At 42.1% G+C, this 16,885-nt stretch overlaps 1 protein-coding gene across 1 annotated transcript in view; it reads left to right on the top strand.

Annotated features, from left to right (window-relative positions):
- The window catches only part of morgue (modifier of rpr and grim, ubiquitously expressed), a 122,804-nt gene that overhangs the window by 13,656 nt on the left and 92,263 nt on the right, over window positions 1-16,885 (top strand). The window contains exons 2-3 of the mRNA XM_080267296.1: window positions 12,004-12,132; window positions 13,861-14,515. Coding sequence (XP_080123422.1) covers window positions 12,004-12,132; window positions 13,861-14,515 — 784 coding nt within the window. The remainder of the gene's footprint in view (window positions 1-12,003; window positions 12,133-13,860; window positions 14,516-16,885) is intronic.

Genomic DNA, 16,885 nt, shown 5'->3' with positions numbered 1-16,885 from the left:
GAAAACACTTACAAACAGTTGTAATTGGTAAACTGTCATTGAAACAGAAGTATACAAGTAGAAAAAATGATAGGTTGACTCATACCAGGAACTTAGCATATAGCATGTTACGACTCGGACCAAACTCGCTATGCTCGCGCGATGGTACAATGCTTATTTTTCATATGTATGTGTCTGAAATCCATTATACTGTTACTGTTATTGTTTATTAGTTCAAATTCAATAAATGTAGAGGTGTTGTGTGTTGTTTCTCCCATTATTCCTTACCATAGAAAACATAAACGCATATCCAGCCCATTACAGAATACGATACCTGCCGGGGGGAACCGCACCTGTACGGACCACTTATAGACCGCAGGAACCACTTTCTTTGTGATTTTCCTTCGTTTCTTGACCTAAGCAGAAGTTTTAGCAAAAAGAAAAATTTTCCAAAAAGGCTCGGGACTGGGGGATGTCATAGGTGCGGAAAACCTCGGGACGTGACGGGTTAAGTTGGGGTATCGCATCTAGGGGTATCTTACATCGAGGTATACCTGTACAGTATTACTATAGTCTGTTAATGCAGCTCAGCGGTCATGATGGGGAGATGGCAATTTCAGGCCAGATTCAAGTAAAACAGGTTGGAAACACATGTATTGTGACTCATTTCCTCCCCCCATTTAACAGACATTGTTTGAATTTGTAAAGGCTCAAGTGCAGTACTTAGGCTATGTGGTAGGATTAGGCCAAGTGAGCCCACCTGTTGTTAAAGTTCAGGCCATAGTCAATTCCCCCCATCTCAAAAATGAGAGAGAGTTGCAGAGATTCTGGGGTATGGTAGGGTACTACAGACATTCTGTCCTGAACTTCTCTGATCTTGTAGCCCCCCCTCACTGATTTATTAAGGAAAGGATTCAAGTATGAGTGGAAATCAGAATGTGAGGATGCCTATTCTAAAGTCAAAACCATCCAATCAAGTCACTTAGTGTTTCAAGCTCCAAATTTTGATAAACTCTTTAAATAAGCTGTTGGTGCTAGTGGCCTAGGGGCCGGCACAGTTTTGCTTCAGGATAATGATCAAGATTTTGAGATGGTGTTTTATCAAAAAATTCAATAAGGCCCAGAGAAATTATTCAACCATCGAGAAAGAACTCACTGCACCCATACTTGCCTTTCAACACTTCTCTGTTTATGTTGGTTCAGGGTCAGGTGATGTGGTAGTATACACTGATCACCACCCTCTGAAATTTTTGTCCAGATTTAAGGACAAAAATCTTGGATTGACCCGCTGGACCCTATTTCTTCAAGAATACCAGTACTTGCTCCAGGTTCAACACATAAGAAGTGTTACTAATATATTAGCAGATTACCTGTCCAGGATTTAAATTTGCCCAATACCCAGAAATTTCCCCATGGTAAATTTCTTCCCTCAGGAAGGGAGGTGTCACTGGTGTAGTCACCCCAGTAAAGAATTGGTGAAATAGAAGATATGAAGATAAAATAGGGAGATAAGACAAGCCGTCAAGAACTTTGAATATTTTTTCGAAGATTTCCTTATCAGTTTTGCTGTGTATGCACTGACAGAGGACCAAGTGGCAAGACTGAAAGATGACTTTTGGGCAAGTGTAGAAGCATGTATGGACAAGTTTGAGAGGAGCGAGAGAACGTTTTTGATTGGAGACATGAATGGCAAAGTTGGGAATGTATAAGTGGATGGAGTGGTTGGTCAGTGGGGTGTGCCAGCTGAAGTAGATGGGAATGATAATGCTTTGGTGGACATCTGTGCTGGTAAGGGGTTGGCAATAGCCAACACCTTCTTATGGCTTAAGATGATCCACAGGTATATGTGTAGAGTCACGAGGAGGATGGACGGTGAACTTGTTGAACTAAAGGCAATGATAAATTACGTGTGTGTGGATGAATGAATGAGAAGACAATTGTTGGATACAAGAGTGTGGAGAGGGTGGGGGATTGGAATCTCGGACCATCACTTAGTGATGGCCACGGTAAGGCTGCAAAGAAAATGGGTGAAGAGACAAAAGGGAAGACAGGAGGAAACAGCTCCTGTGAGAAGAGTGGAGAAGTTGCAAGATAGTGAGAAAATGGCAGAGTATAAGAGCATAGTGGAAGAAAGATTGGGAAGGTATGAGTTAGAGCAGATGGAAGGAGTGGAAGATGTATGTAAGATATTCACGGAAGAGATAGGCGCACCGTGTGAGGTGGTTTGTGGAGTGAGGAGGAGATGCAGGGGTGTGCAAGGGACAGCATGGTGGAATGATGAGGTGAAATGAGTTGTGGAACAAAAGAAGAAGGCATATAGTGAATGGCTAGCGAGTAGAGGTAGGGGAGATGATGATAGAGAGAAGAGAGAGGTATATGTGAGCAGAAGGGAAGTGAAGAGACTGGTGAGGGAGAGTAAGAAGAAAGTGGATGAAGAGTTTGGGAGGAATCTGATTGTAAACTGGAGGGAGAGTAAGAAATTGTTTTGGAAGGAGGTAAAGAAAGTAAGACAGTGTGAAAGAGGAAATACTGTAGTAGGGGTGTGAAAGATGGAAATAATAGATTGTTGGTGGAGAAGAGAGAGGAATTGAGGAGATGGAAGGAGCACTTTGAGGATTTGTTGAATGTAGAGAGTGAGAGCAGTGTGAGTATAAGTGGTTGGGGAATGGCTGGGAGAAGAAGAGATGAGAGGAGGGAGGAAGAGATTAGTAGGGCGGAAGTAGTGGAAGAAATGAAGATCAAGATGGGAAATGCCTCAGGAGTTGATGAAGTGTGTGCTGAAGTATGGGGATGAGATTGTTGTGGAGTGGATATGGAAGTTGTGTAGATTGGCTTGGGAAGAGGGAAAGGTTCCAGAGGACTGGAAATCAGGTATAATTGTTCCTTTATACAAAGGAAAAAGGGAGAGAGAAGTATGTGGTAACCATAGGGGTTTTTGCCTTCTTAGTGTGACTGGAAAAATATATGGTAGAATACTCATTGATAGGGTTAGGTATATAACAGAGGAGCTAGTCGGAGAAGAACTAGGGGGATTTAGGAAAGAAAAAGGGTGTATAGATCAGATATTTGTTCTAAGATGTTTATTGGAGAAGTATCTAGAGAAGGGAAAGTGTATGCTGCCTTCATGAACTTGGAAAAAAGCTTATGACAGAATAGAGAGGCAAGGTATGTGGAAGGTATTAAGAATATATGGAGTGGAGGGGAAATTGTTGAATGCTGTGAAGAGTATGTACGAAGGAGCTAGGGCTACGATGCAAGTGGATGGCGAGCTGAGTGAGTTCTTTGATCTAAATGTGGGACTGAAACCGAGATGTGTGATGTCTCCATGGCTGTTTAATGTATACATGGATGGGGTTGTAATGGAGGTGCAAGGTTTGGCAATGGATGTGGGGGTGGCTCTAATGAATGAGGATGAGATTTGGCAGATTCCAGTGTTGGTGTTTGCTGATGATACAGTACAGTATTGTTGAGTGAAGACGTATGGGAGTTGTAAGGTTTGGTGAATGAATTTGGGACAGTGTGTAGTAAGAGGAGTCTGAAAGTTAATGTAAACAAGAGTAAAGTTATGGTGTTTGAGAGGAATGAAGTCCCAGAATGCACAGTGAGGTTTGATGGTGAGGATATGGAGAATGTGAGTGCATTAAAGTACCGGTACTTGGGTAGTGTTATGAGTAAGGATGGAACTTTGGGGGATGAAGTGCGTGAAAGGGTACAGCAGGGAAGGAAGGTTGTTGGTTCACTGAAAGCAATGATGAGAAGCAGGGAGGTGAGTATGGAAGTTAGGAAGTCACTGCATGATAGTACAGTATTGTGATCCCTATCCTGACGTATGGAAGCGAGGCATGGACCTTGCTAGAGGGGAAGAAGTCAAAAGTGAGAGCAGTGGAAATGAGTTACTTGAGAGGAGCATGTGGAGTGACATGGAGGGACAGGTTGACAAATGAAGAAGTGAAGGAACATTGTGGGGTGGATGTGGATGTGGTTGAGAAAATTAGGAGAAATTACACTGAGGTGGTTTGGACATGTGGAGAGAATGGAGAATGAAAGACTGACTAAGAGGGTGTACAGTATGTAGGCGAAATGGAGGGAGGGAGAGGGAGGAGAAGACCGAGGATGAGGTGGAGGGATGGAGTTGAGAGGTATATGAGGGAGGGGGGAGTGAGTTGGGGGAGGGCAGTCAGATGGTGGGTGACAGAACGACTTGGAGGCGTTTTGTTTGTGGCCATCCTTTGCGGGATTAGGGCTATGGGCTATAGATAGATAGATAGACTATTTTCTCTGTTTGCTTAGCTGACAAAAGACAATTAAAAGATTTTGGTTTTTCTGCCTCTGGGCAGAATTACATTAAATATTTATCCCTGAACTACGCAGAAGAGACCTTTATCCATGAGCATAAGTGGGTGTGGCATGTACAGTGTGGGAGGGATGAAATGGGTATTTTCCATTAACGGTCCAGAAATGCCTTCTTGACGGCTCCTTATTGGCAGTGTTAGGATATGTTAACTTGTAATTGGTAGCAGTTGCCTCAATTGTTTAAGATTGGCTGTAGATTATAATTAAGACAGCCTAGTGGCTAGTTAGCCTAGAGAGGTGAAGTAAAGCTACTATAAAGCTTGAGGACATACCGAGAAAGAGAGAGACATTTTGTGAACTTTTACGTTGCACTTTTCAACACATATATCTCACATTACTAAACACAGTACTTTAATTACAAAACACACTGTTTGTGCCAGGGTTGGCATTGATTAAATCAAATTGATTTAATCATGTGATTAAATAATTATTTTTTTTGCTAAAAAATCTTCTATCTATCTATCTATCTATTGCTAGACGCCTCAATCCCGTTTGGGGTGGCCACAAACAAATCGCCTCCAAGTCGCCCTGTCCCCCGCCATTTCACTGCCCTGCTCCCAACTCACACCCCCCTCTCTCATATACCTCTCCACCCCATCCCTCCATCTCATCCTCAGCCTCCCCCTCCCTCTTCCTCCCTCCACCTCACTCACATACACTCTCTTCGTCAGTCTTTCACCCTCCATCCTCTCCACATGGCCAAACCACCTCAGTGTGTTCCTCATAATGCTTCCTATCACATCCACATCCACACCACAACGCTTCTTTATATCCTGATTCGTCAGCCTGTCTCTCCACGTGACTCCACAGACTCCTCTTAAATAACTCATTTCCACTGCTCTCACTCTTGACTTGTGTCCTTCCAACAATGTCCAAGTTTCACTTCCGTACGTTAGAGTTTGTATCACAATACTGTCGTGTAGTAACTTTTTCACTTCCATGCTCACTTCCCTGTTTCTTATCACTGCTTTCAAAGAACCAGCAACCTTTCTTCCCTGGTGTACCCTTTCAAGCACTTCACCCTCCAAACCTCCATCCTTACTCATCACACTACCCAAGTACTTAAACGTACTCACATTTTCCAATTCCTCACCATCCAACCTTGCTGTACATTCACTAACTTCACCTCTCTCAAAGACCATCACTTTACTCTTCCCTACATTCACCTTTAGATTCCGTTTCTTACACACTCTCCCAAACTCATCCACCAAGCCTTGCAGCTCCCCTTCGTCTTCACTCAACAACACAGTATCATCTGCAGACAACAGTACAGGGAGTTTCCAAACACTATCCTCTCTCACCACGGCCACTCCAACATCCACAACCCTACCTTGTACCTCTTTTATTACCCCATCCATGTACAGATTGAACAACCATGGAGACATGACACATCCCTGTTTCAAACCAACTTTCAAAGAGAAAAATTCACTTAGTTCACCATCCACACGCACTGCAGCCTTCGCACCATCGTACATACTCTTCACAGCATTCAACAACTTCCCATCTACTCCATATATTCTTAACACTTTCCACAATCCTTGTCTATCCACCCTGTCATATGCTTTCTCCAAAACCATGAAAGCCGCATACAACTTCTTTCCCTTCTCTAGAAACTTTTCCACTAAAGATCTAAGAATGAATATCTGATCTACACAACCTCTTCCCTTCCTAAAGCCTCCCTGTTCTTCTCCAACTAATTTCTCTGTTCTTTCTCTAACTCTGTCTATAAGTATCCTACCATACACTTTTCCTATTATACTAAGAAGACAAATGCCCCTATGATTACCACACACTTCTTTTTCCCCTTTTCCTTTGTACAAGGGAATAATTATACCTGACTTCCAATCCCCCGGGACTCTACCTTCCTCCCAGGCCAATCTGCACATCTTCCACATCCATTCTACTACTATCTCTCCCCCATGCTTCAGCATTTCACCACACACTCCATCAATTCCTGGGGCTTTCCCCGATTTAACTTTCTTCATTGCTTCCACAACTTCTATCCTACTGATTTCTTCCTGTCTTCTCACCTCCCTCCTTCTCCCAGCCATTCCCCAGCCACTTATACTCGGATTACTTCCATCCTCTACGTTCAACAATTCCTTAAAGTGTTCTCTCCACCTGTTCACTTTTTCTCCCTTCTCCACTAGTAATCTACCATTTTTATCTTTCACTCCCCTGCTTACTTCACTTCCACCCTGTCTTACTCTTTTCACTTCTCTCCTGAACATTTTCTTACAGTCCCTCCACTTTACACTCAAATTCCTTCCAAATTCCTCATCCACTCTCTTCTTACTCTCTCTTACTAATCTTTTCACCTCTCTCTTTCTTTCCACATATAACTCTCTCTTCTGCCTCTCAACTTCTTCCACGCCCCTATTTCTCATCCATTCATTGTATGCTTTCTTCTTTTGTGCCACAGCCAGTTTCACCTCTTCAGTCCACCACGCTGTTCCTTGCACCCCCCTCCATCTTCTCTTCCTTCCACACACCACATCACATGCTGATTTTTTTTTTTTTTTAATCTAAAAGCTAACAAAAATAAAATCTATCTGTCTATCTATCGATTGCCAGACGCCTTAATCCCATACTACGTGGCCACAAACAAATCGCCTCCATGTCACCCTGTCCCCCGCCATTTCACTGCCCTGCTCCCAACTCACATCCCCCTCTCTCATATACCTCTCCACTCCATCCCTCCATTTCATCTTTGGCCTCCCCCTGCCTCTCTCCCCCTCCATCTCACTCACATACACTCTTCTCATCAGTCTCTCACTCTTCATCCTCTCCACATGGCCAGACCACCTCAGTGTGTTTCTCCTAACACTTCCTATCACATCCACATCCACATCACAACACTCCTTTACATCCTCATTTGTCAGTCTGTCTCTCCATGTGACTCCACATGCTCCTCTCAGATAACTCATTTCCACTGCTCTCACTTTTTACTTGTGTCCCTCCAACAAGGTCCTAGCTTCACTTCCATACGTTAGAGTTGGTACCACAATACTGTCATGTGGTAACTTTTTCACTTCCATGCTCACTTCCCTGTTTCTTATCACTGATTTCAAGGAACCAGCAACATTTCTTCCTTGTTGTATCCTTCCAAGCACTTCACCCTCCAAACTTCCATCCTTACTCATCACATTACCCAAGTATTTAAACATACTCACACTTTCCATTTCTTCCTCATCCAATCTCACTGTACATCCACTGACTTCACTTCTCTTGAAGACCATCACTTTACTCTTCCCTACATTCACCTTGAGATTCCATTTCTTACACACTCTCCCAAGCTCATCCACCAATCCTTGCTGCTCCCCTTCATTTTCACTTAACAACACAGTATCATCAACAAACAACGGTACAGGGAGTTTTCAAACACTGCTCTCTCTCACTAGGGCTCCCTGTACTGTTGTTTGCAGAAAATAAAATCTGAAGGTTTATAGAAGTTGTGTAGGCTGTAACTTTGTGTTGGCATTCATTTATTCAGATATGCTACTTAAGCATTAAGTTAGTAGATTTTGGAGAATGGTGCTATTAGAAATGGCTACTTTGTATGACAGAAAAGTATTTTTACATTTGTGTAACAATGTATTGAAATTATTTGTACATCTGAAATAATGAGCCATAAATAAAAAACCAAAGCCATAAGACTAGGTAGGTTATGCTGGGTCACTTAAGGCCATGTCATAATAATATCAGCTTAAGATTTTTTGTGTGGTAACATAATCAGCTTTGGAATATGCTGTCTTGATTACCACTGGCAACTCAGCCTTAACCAGTAGTGTACACACAGGACTTGAACAGGTATGTATGTGGATTCTGGGCAGTGGCTTTCAGCCTGAACCATCAGTGGATAGACAGGACATGAAGTTAACAGTATTCAGTATACTGCTTTTGAAATATTAACTATCAGTATATAATAAACAGAAAAATCAAATACTGTAAATAATAAAATCAATTAAATCAAATAAATAAAAAGTCATTTTTTTTTTCTTTAAATAAAAAAAATCACCAGCCCTGGTTTATGCACCATTTCCTCTTTTCGGTTCACTTCTCCATATAACACTAGCATGTGGATTATATCTGGATTATATCATCGACGAGCTCTCCTAGTTCCTCAAGCTCTGTGAGTACATGGCCTCCACTGATGGTAACTTGGTTAGGTAAGAGAAATAACGCATTTTATATTTGTATTGTAAGGCCTATGTGAATCCCCTTTTTTGTAAAATGAACCCTGGTTTCTTTTTGTCTGTGTATGTTACAGTGTAAAGTAAGGTAGTTTTCTTGTGAGCTTTACCTTACCCCTTTTGGTGATTAATGTAGGGGTAAGAGAGCACCGTAATTTATACGCCCATAACAAGAGACAGAAGTTGAATGGTGCTAGTAAGAGGAGGAGGTTTAATGAGATGAAAAGCCTTTGACTTCACCTTGTTAAGAAGAGCTGTATGTAGGGAGCCTTGTCACACGTGAGAGTTGTACTCTACACAGGGTAAATAAAACCCCTATTTAAAGTCATCCATTGTGCCAGAGTGAAGAAGGCACAGAGTTGACTTAGCACACCTAATCTCTTGGAGACAGATTTTACGAGAGAGGTAACATGATCTTTCCAAGATAAATCTGGAGAGAATGAAACCCTAAGTATGTTCATAGATGATGCAGAATTGAGTAGGGTATCGCTAAAAATTAGAGGATACTCCTGCAGAAGATTTTGATAGGTTAAAAGATGGAAGAATTGACTTTTTGATGCATTAGACAAGATTACACTTATCCCAGTCAGAGATATTAGCCAGATCAGACATTAGGTGTGCCATAGCCTCATCCCTTGTTTGTTGAAGTAATGGCTGAGATGGACGGTTCAAGAAGTGAATGGAAAGATGAAGGGTGGAGTCATCAGCGAATGAGTGGATTGGATTAGATTTGCTGTACAGCTTAGAGGGTCATCAATGATTAGAAGGAAGAGAATTGGTAATAGGACAGCCCAGAGAATAACCATTACAAATATTGTAGCTCCAGGAGAAAAACAGCAGCCATAGAATGAGCAGAAAGGAAGCTAGAGCTGAAGGCACTGATAGACGTATAGAAACCATAAGAGTGCAGTTTAGAAATTAAAGATTTATGTTAGACTCGATCGATAGCCATTGAGGTGTCAAGTGCAATGGCGAAGCTTTCATCAAAGTCCCAAAAGGAGGATGACCAGGAGTCTGAATGGAAGATGAGAAGATCGCCAGTGGAGCATCCCTGGCAGAACCCATACTGATGATCAGAAAGAAGGTTGTGATAGGAAAGGTGCCTTAAAATTTTTTGGTTAAGAGTAGGTTCAAAAGCTTTAGAAAAACAGGTTAAAGCAATTGTGCGATAGTTAGAGGGATGCAAATGGTCACTCTTCTTTGGGACAGCTGAATGAGAGCAAATTTCCTGCAAGAAGGAAAGGTAAAAGCAAACAAACAAAGGCAAAGGAGATTACCAAGGTAGGATGCACAGAAGCACAGTTCTTGAGGACAACAGGAGGAACCCCGTGAGGTCCATACACTTTGTTAGTATTGAGGCCAGTGAGGGCAGAAAGTACATCAGTTGATGTATAGTACAGTAAATAAATTCTGACTCCATCCTCCCCCTCCCCCCATTTGCTTTCTTATACGGTCATTACGTTGCTAAAATCATTATACAATCTGTTTTCCAAAAATGAATCCAGTTGCAAAATGAGGGCATGCTGTATTTTTGCATTTGTTCTTACCTGTACAATGTCAACTCCAACTGATCCATACGTACTCCTTTATATCTCATACAACAGTGCATTAATCCTCCATTCCACTATTGTTCTCATCTGCTCCAGCACACATGCCCAACATTCCCTTGACACATACATCTTGCCATTTAATCTCAGTCAGACTGGATAAAGTACCGATATATCAGTTTTTGCATCTTCAGGTACCTGCACATTCTCCCTTTCTTTCACCTTGTGATTGCATTCCTTACATTCTATCCATCCTCAGGGTGTTCTTTGTCCAGTCGTTTGTTGTCAGCTGTTAGTCTGAATCTGATGCTTTTTGTTTGTTGGTTCGGTATCATCCCCCCTCCCAGTACATTATTGTGTGTCTTACTATTTTATATTAAAATTGTGTCAGGGATGCCAGGGATAGCTTCAAGGTATAAACAGGTCAGGTCTGACAGATGCCAAGATTTGGCCCAAAGTATGTGGCATTCACCGTCAGGTTATGTATAACAGTTACAGAAATGTGTTAGATATGGTGCAATTTATATTGTACTTCTGTATGTTGACACACTGGTCTGAAGTTGATCAGTGAAGTTTAACCCCTAAATGACGGGTGTCCGCATATGCTGTCCAAGTGTACTAGAACCAAAAAGACGAGTGTCTGCATATGCAGTCACCCCCCACCCTCCCAAACCCGCCCCACGCTCCCCATCCCCCTAACACCATACCCACACACCACCCGCCACCAACCCCCACCCTCACCCCCCACCCTCATCCCCTGCTCTCCTCCCACCACCCACCACCATCCCACCCCCAAACCCCCACTGCCCCCAACTCCCCCCACCATCCCCCCAGTACCCCCCACTGCTCCCTACCACCCCTAACCCTCACCCTCCCACCACCCCTACTCTCCTCACCCCGACCCCCATCCCCCATGCCCTGCACAACCCCCAATCCCCCCATCCACTCCCCCACCACCCCCCACTCCCTTTACCATCCACCCACCACCCCCTACCACCCACCACTATCCCTCACCACCCACCACCCCTTATCTCCCACCCTTTACCACCCACCCCATACCCCCATCCCCCCAACCCCATACCCTCCTCCATCCCCACCTCCCACACCCCCATCCCCCAAACCCCCCCACATGCCACAAACCACCCCATCCCTCCATCCCCCACCACCCCCCTGACCCTTTTCCCCCCTCCCCCTCCCCACCCCCCACTTACCACCCCCACCCTACCCCCATCCCCACCCTACCCCCATCCCCACCCCCCACCTTCCCCAAGCATCCAGTCCCAGTCCCCACACCTCCTTCCCCCACAAATCCCCCACCATGTCACATCCGCCGATTATGCCCGTCCTGAGTGTATGTCAAAACATTCTGATGCCCATCTTTTAGGGGTTAAGATAAATTCATGAATGACTTACCAGAGTACGAAGTATATAATTAATTCCAGCAGGTAGTGGTGGTAGGTGGTGGCGACTGTCCACTCACTTGATGTATTGCTGCCTACTTCTTCCATCACCTTTGTCATTCTTTTTCTGTGTCTGCCCTCCTCTCTTCTTATTTCTCTCAACTTTCCTGTCACTTTTTGTTGCACTTCTTACATTTTCAGGTGGCATTACATTGAGTGCCAAGAATAATGGTTTCCTGTAAACTAGGAAGCCATTTACAATGCTGGGTGGTAACCATATAACAAACCCATACAGTTCCCTACGCATCAACGAGTGGATTGGCAAAGGGTTAGTGCCCGTCCTCATAGAACAAATAACTCAAGAGTCAAATGGCCATCCTTTACTGGATTATGGTGGCTGGCTGTACAGTAGATAGATAGATAAATAGATAAAGTACCACCTAAAAGAAAAAAATCCAAAAGAAAGGAATTGCACTGATTGCTCTGCAATAAAATATGATATTCATTCTTAACTTACTCCTTTGATTTCAGCACAAGACATGCTTCCAGTGTAATGGGTACTATGGCCCTAACTTTGGTCAACCTCTATGTTCAACCTGCCATGCCTTCCTTTACCCTGATGATGCATCCAAACTGCCCAGTGTGGGGCCTTATCAAGAGGTAAACTGCTTTTTTATTTGCTATACTTGTAGGTACCATGCAGTGACTTATCAGTGATATATGTAAGAGATCATATTTACACAGAATGAAGTAATGGTGAAATATGGTATATTGGTACAGCTTTTCTTCAGCAGTCAGCCCTTGTGTCCCTCTTCTCTTGAAAAAAAAAAAAAAAAAAAAAAAAAAGTAGCTACCTTACAATTCATTTTTCGATATGCTGATCTGAACAGTACAGTGGGGCTTGATTGGTTGTGTTGGTGTACATGTTACAGTGTTATGATAATCTTATGAATATTTTCATGTAAATTACTCTTATGTATGACTGTATGATCTGTTTCAGCAGTGTGCCTGTCCTTGGGCTGTATTCTTATCAGCTATGGAGACTTTTTAGCACCTCTTCCTTCGTAATTTATTTTGTATCCTACAGAGTTCCATGGTTATGTGTTTTATTGATTGGCACATCTTTTAAATATCAACATAGATTGCATGAATATTATTTAGTTGTCCCTCTGTATGCATGGGCTCACTGTGCAGGAATTCTCAGTAGGCTATGCTGTGGGCAAATGTGGTACCAGCAATGTTGAAATGGAAAAAGCTTGCTAAGTATATGGCATGCACTTCATACACCATCCCAGTCTGATTAAACCACCCACATGGTTGGTTCTTTCTCTCTCTTTTTTTTTTTTTTTTTTTTTTCATCCATTTAAGTTTCATTAATGTCACTATCTTATGTCTGTTTTACCTCTGTACATCAGGGTATGCCCTTAAGAAGCCTGTCTTTAATCTAGTTGAGGTCAGATTGTAGTAGGCAAGTTACCATCTGTCATGGTTAGTTTTTTCCGACCTTTTAAAATTCATTTAGTGTAACTGTTTGATGTCTCCTTTACATCAGCACAGTAGGCTATGCCCTTGAGAAGCATATTTGTAGTCTAGTTTGGGTCATAGAGGGTTTTTAGTAGACTGATTGTGGTCATGCCACAGGGTGGGGTAACACATTAGATTTATTGTAATGGGTATAATTGGTTAAAGGAATCAAGTGGTAGGTGGGGGGCACTCACAATCCACTCACTTGATGTAGTGATGCCCTTGGGTGACTGCCCTTTCCTCTCTTCCTTCCTTCTTTCCTTCCTTACTCTTCTGTCTTTTTTTCCTTCTTTCTTTCCTCTTCCTTCTGTCTATGGGTGACTCTACACTGAGTGACACACCAAATGGTTTCTTGTAGCTACACCAGGAAACCACATACTATGCTGGGTGGTAACCATATACCAGTAACCAAACTGTGATGCCTGGTGGTTTAGTGAGTAATGAAGGCACTCCAACCAGATTGAGCTTGTGTAGGTTTATATCCAAGGTTGGGGTTTATTGCTCAAGTAATGCCATTCAGGGATTTGTAAGGCTGGTCACTCTCATCTTAATGTCAGGACCAACTTGCCTAGCCCCGGGCTCATACACTCCTCATGTGCAACACAGGATTAGATAATATATGTATGTGTGTATGTTAAAGGAGTCAGTATGTATGGCCCTTCAGTGTGGGGATCCTTAGGTTAATACTTTACCCATGCATATGGAGGGATCACCGTACAAGAGAGTAGTAACATGCCATTTGCAGAATACACTAATAACAAAAATGTCCCAGAAAAGTAGGAAGCCTTCTTAACTGATGAGAATACAAACCTTTATAATTATCATACCAGTGGTGTCAAGTGGCAGTTCTTCCTCTATATTCAGAAAATAGATGATGGTGACTCAGGAAATGAGGAGCCCCGTGAGCCAAGTGATTACTATCAGTCCCAGGAGCAGCTGCAGCAAGACCCACCTCAGCAGAGGATACAGCAGCAACACTTCCACCTTCAACAGCTTGAACAGCAGTTACAGCAGCAGCAGCAAGAGGGAACCACCAATAATAATGATAATGATGATTTTGATTTTGTGGAGGGAGCTGCCATGGAAGGGACTGGTGAGGCAGTGGGAGGATTAGACCAGCACTTTGCTATGGAGTCATTTGCATCTGGGGGAGGATCAGGAGCAGCGGCAGCAGGAGTTGTGGCAGGTACAGGGGGAGGGCAGGCAGCAATAAGTCTTCCCTCAGGATCTGTTGTCAGTATGGCCGGTGGAGCTGTTGGTGCAGTTATGGGTGGAGTAAGTAGTTTCGGCAACGGTCTAATGGCACTGCCGGGCACTTCAACTGGTGGGATGGCTGGCCAGTCTGCCAGTGGTCGGGATGGAGGTGGTGGGGGAGGCAGTGTGAGGGTGGCCATGGTGAGGAGCTGTGAAGGGAGAGCAGTAGTAAGAGAAGCTCTGCAAGAACAGATTGTTCAGCTTACCTGTCCACGTCCCCTGGAGCATCTTGATCCAACCTTGATACACCGCATGCCACCAGAAGGTTAGTGACCTCTACTGTCACTGAGAAATGTTGGAACAGCATGTACAGTATGTGAATTTTATTGGAATCATATTGCTATCTATACTGTCATTAGTAACAATATTGTAGAACAGGAAATCAAGAAGCTGTTAAGAATTTTTCAGTTTAAGGCTTACTAATGTAAAAAATTAATGAGTTAATTTACTATTTGTTATTTCTTGTAACTTATGCAAACCAACTATCTATAATTCTATTTTGCATTACATAGAATATATTTTTGTTTATAATACAGGTACAGGTATTAAACCTGAACTCCATTACATTGTCAGTGACACATACAGTACTGCCGTTCGTGAATTCAGTTATACAGTAATGTCATGCCCGTGACATTGCATGGTACTGCTGTTGGTGGATTCAGTTACCATATAGAGCAAAGCCATGCCATGGACATTATATGGTACTGCTATTGGTTGATTCATTTATATAGCAAAGCCATGCCAATGACATTACTGTATATGGTACTGCTGTTCGTGGATTCAGTAATGTAGCAAAGCCATGTTAGTGACATTATATAGTACCCTGTATTGCTGTTAGTGGATTCAGCTATATAGCAAAGCCATGTCAGTGACATTATTTGGTTTTGCCGTTGATGGATTCATTTATCTAGCAAAGGAACATCTGGAAATGGCTGTATTGTTTATGGTAGGCTATATATTTTTAGCATAATACAATACATGTTTATAGGTGCCTTATAGGTATAGGTACAGCCTGCATTTATCAAATGATACCATTGATATGGAGTGTTTTGTTATGAATTGTTTGAGATGAATGTTGGTCCCGTTATAGCATCCATGGCTCTGTGGGTTAGAACGCTCTGCTCTGATTGAAGAGTCGGAGGTTCTACTTCACCCATGGGTCATTGGTAGACATCAGGAAGGGCATCCGCTCATAAAGTGCTTCATGCTCCAAAGCAAAGTCCTCTACCCGGGGGCAACGTCTTAGCCCACATCAAAAAAGGGAACAAGGTGTAAATCTCAAAAACAAAAAAAAATGATGTGTGTTTCAAAGGCTTTGTGTGCATATTGTGATTGTCCATCACTAATTTTATTTATATATTTATTTATTTATTTTGTATACCAGCAAAATTTCTTTGTGTTATCAAAAGGCACTGTCCATCAGCGTTATGAATGTACTGTATTGAAACTTGGAAGTGCATTGTTAGCTTATGTTTTTAATGTTCAGTATTCTTTAAATAAATATATTACATACAGTAAAACCTCAATATAACGGACTGCAAGAGACCGGAATTCGCTTTTATCGGACTTGTGGAGCTTTGATTAATGTAGTGAAGCTATAACACAGTACAGTACCGCAATGGTAGTCAAAACAGTTTAAAAACTTTATGCAATTCGGACTAATGTCTGATATATCAGAAAAAATCCGGATTAGCAGGGGAAAGTCCGGATGTCACTTTTATCAGAATTTCGCATTTTTCAGAATGGTTTGGGCCCCAGTTGGTCCGTTATAGTGAGGTCTTACTGTATATATATACATATATACTGTATATATATATATATATATATATATATATATATATATATATATACAGTAGAACCTCTCTCATTCGGACTATATGGGGGGAAGGTTTGTCCGAATTAGCAGGTTGTCCGGATCATCAGGGTAATCTCCAGTTCATACCAAAAACTGTCTACATATGGTATGTTTGTTAATTATTAACATATGTGGCATATGTCAACCCTACGTAACTGCAAAAGATGAAAGGATACTAAAATAACCAAATTAATCATGTACGATAGTTTTGTGTTGCATAATTTACAGGTAAGGCCATGACAAGAAACTAGCCTACATTTTAAATTGTAGTAAGTGACTAAGGACCGTGTAGGCAAAAAAATAAATTAATTAACTGTAGTATTTGTAATAAAAATAAAACTTATATAGGCAAAATATATTGTCATCTTTGGCATATTGATAATGCCCATATGGGCAAGAAGCCAATGTTTGATGTACAAGTAAAGCACATTTAAGTACAAAAAATAACCTACAGTAATCACTAAACACTGCAGAATATTCTGACCCTTTTTGTGTACGCAAACTCCTCCTTTTAACACCTTTATTCATTGCAGAAGCTACAGTTGCATTAAGGGGCATGGTAAGGAGGATTAACTTTTGAAATACAGCATAAAAATATAAATGGTTGGTGAACTAGTTGATGGAACGAATGCTAGCGTGTGTTTAAACAGGCGCCCATGTTGCGACCTAGCGTGATCCGAGACTAAACGAATGATGATTGTTTTCCGCGCTGATACTGAAAATGACTTTAGAATTACTTTCAACATATTTTTGGAGCTTATTATTTTTAAATTTTGTCCA

The sequence above is a fragment of the Coenobita brevimanus genome, chromosome 23, assembly GCF_032717465.1.
Source record: "Coenobita brevimanus isolate Jiangsu-jjx chromosome 23, ASM3271746v2, whole genome shotgun sequence".
In the NCBI taxonomy this organism is placed as follows: Eukaryota; Metazoa; Arthropoda; class Malacostraca; order Decapoda; family Coenobitidae; genus Coenobita; species Coenobita brevimanus.
Note: the sequence above shows the minus strand (reverse complement) of the source record. Positions and strands in the feature narration are given on the sequence as shown.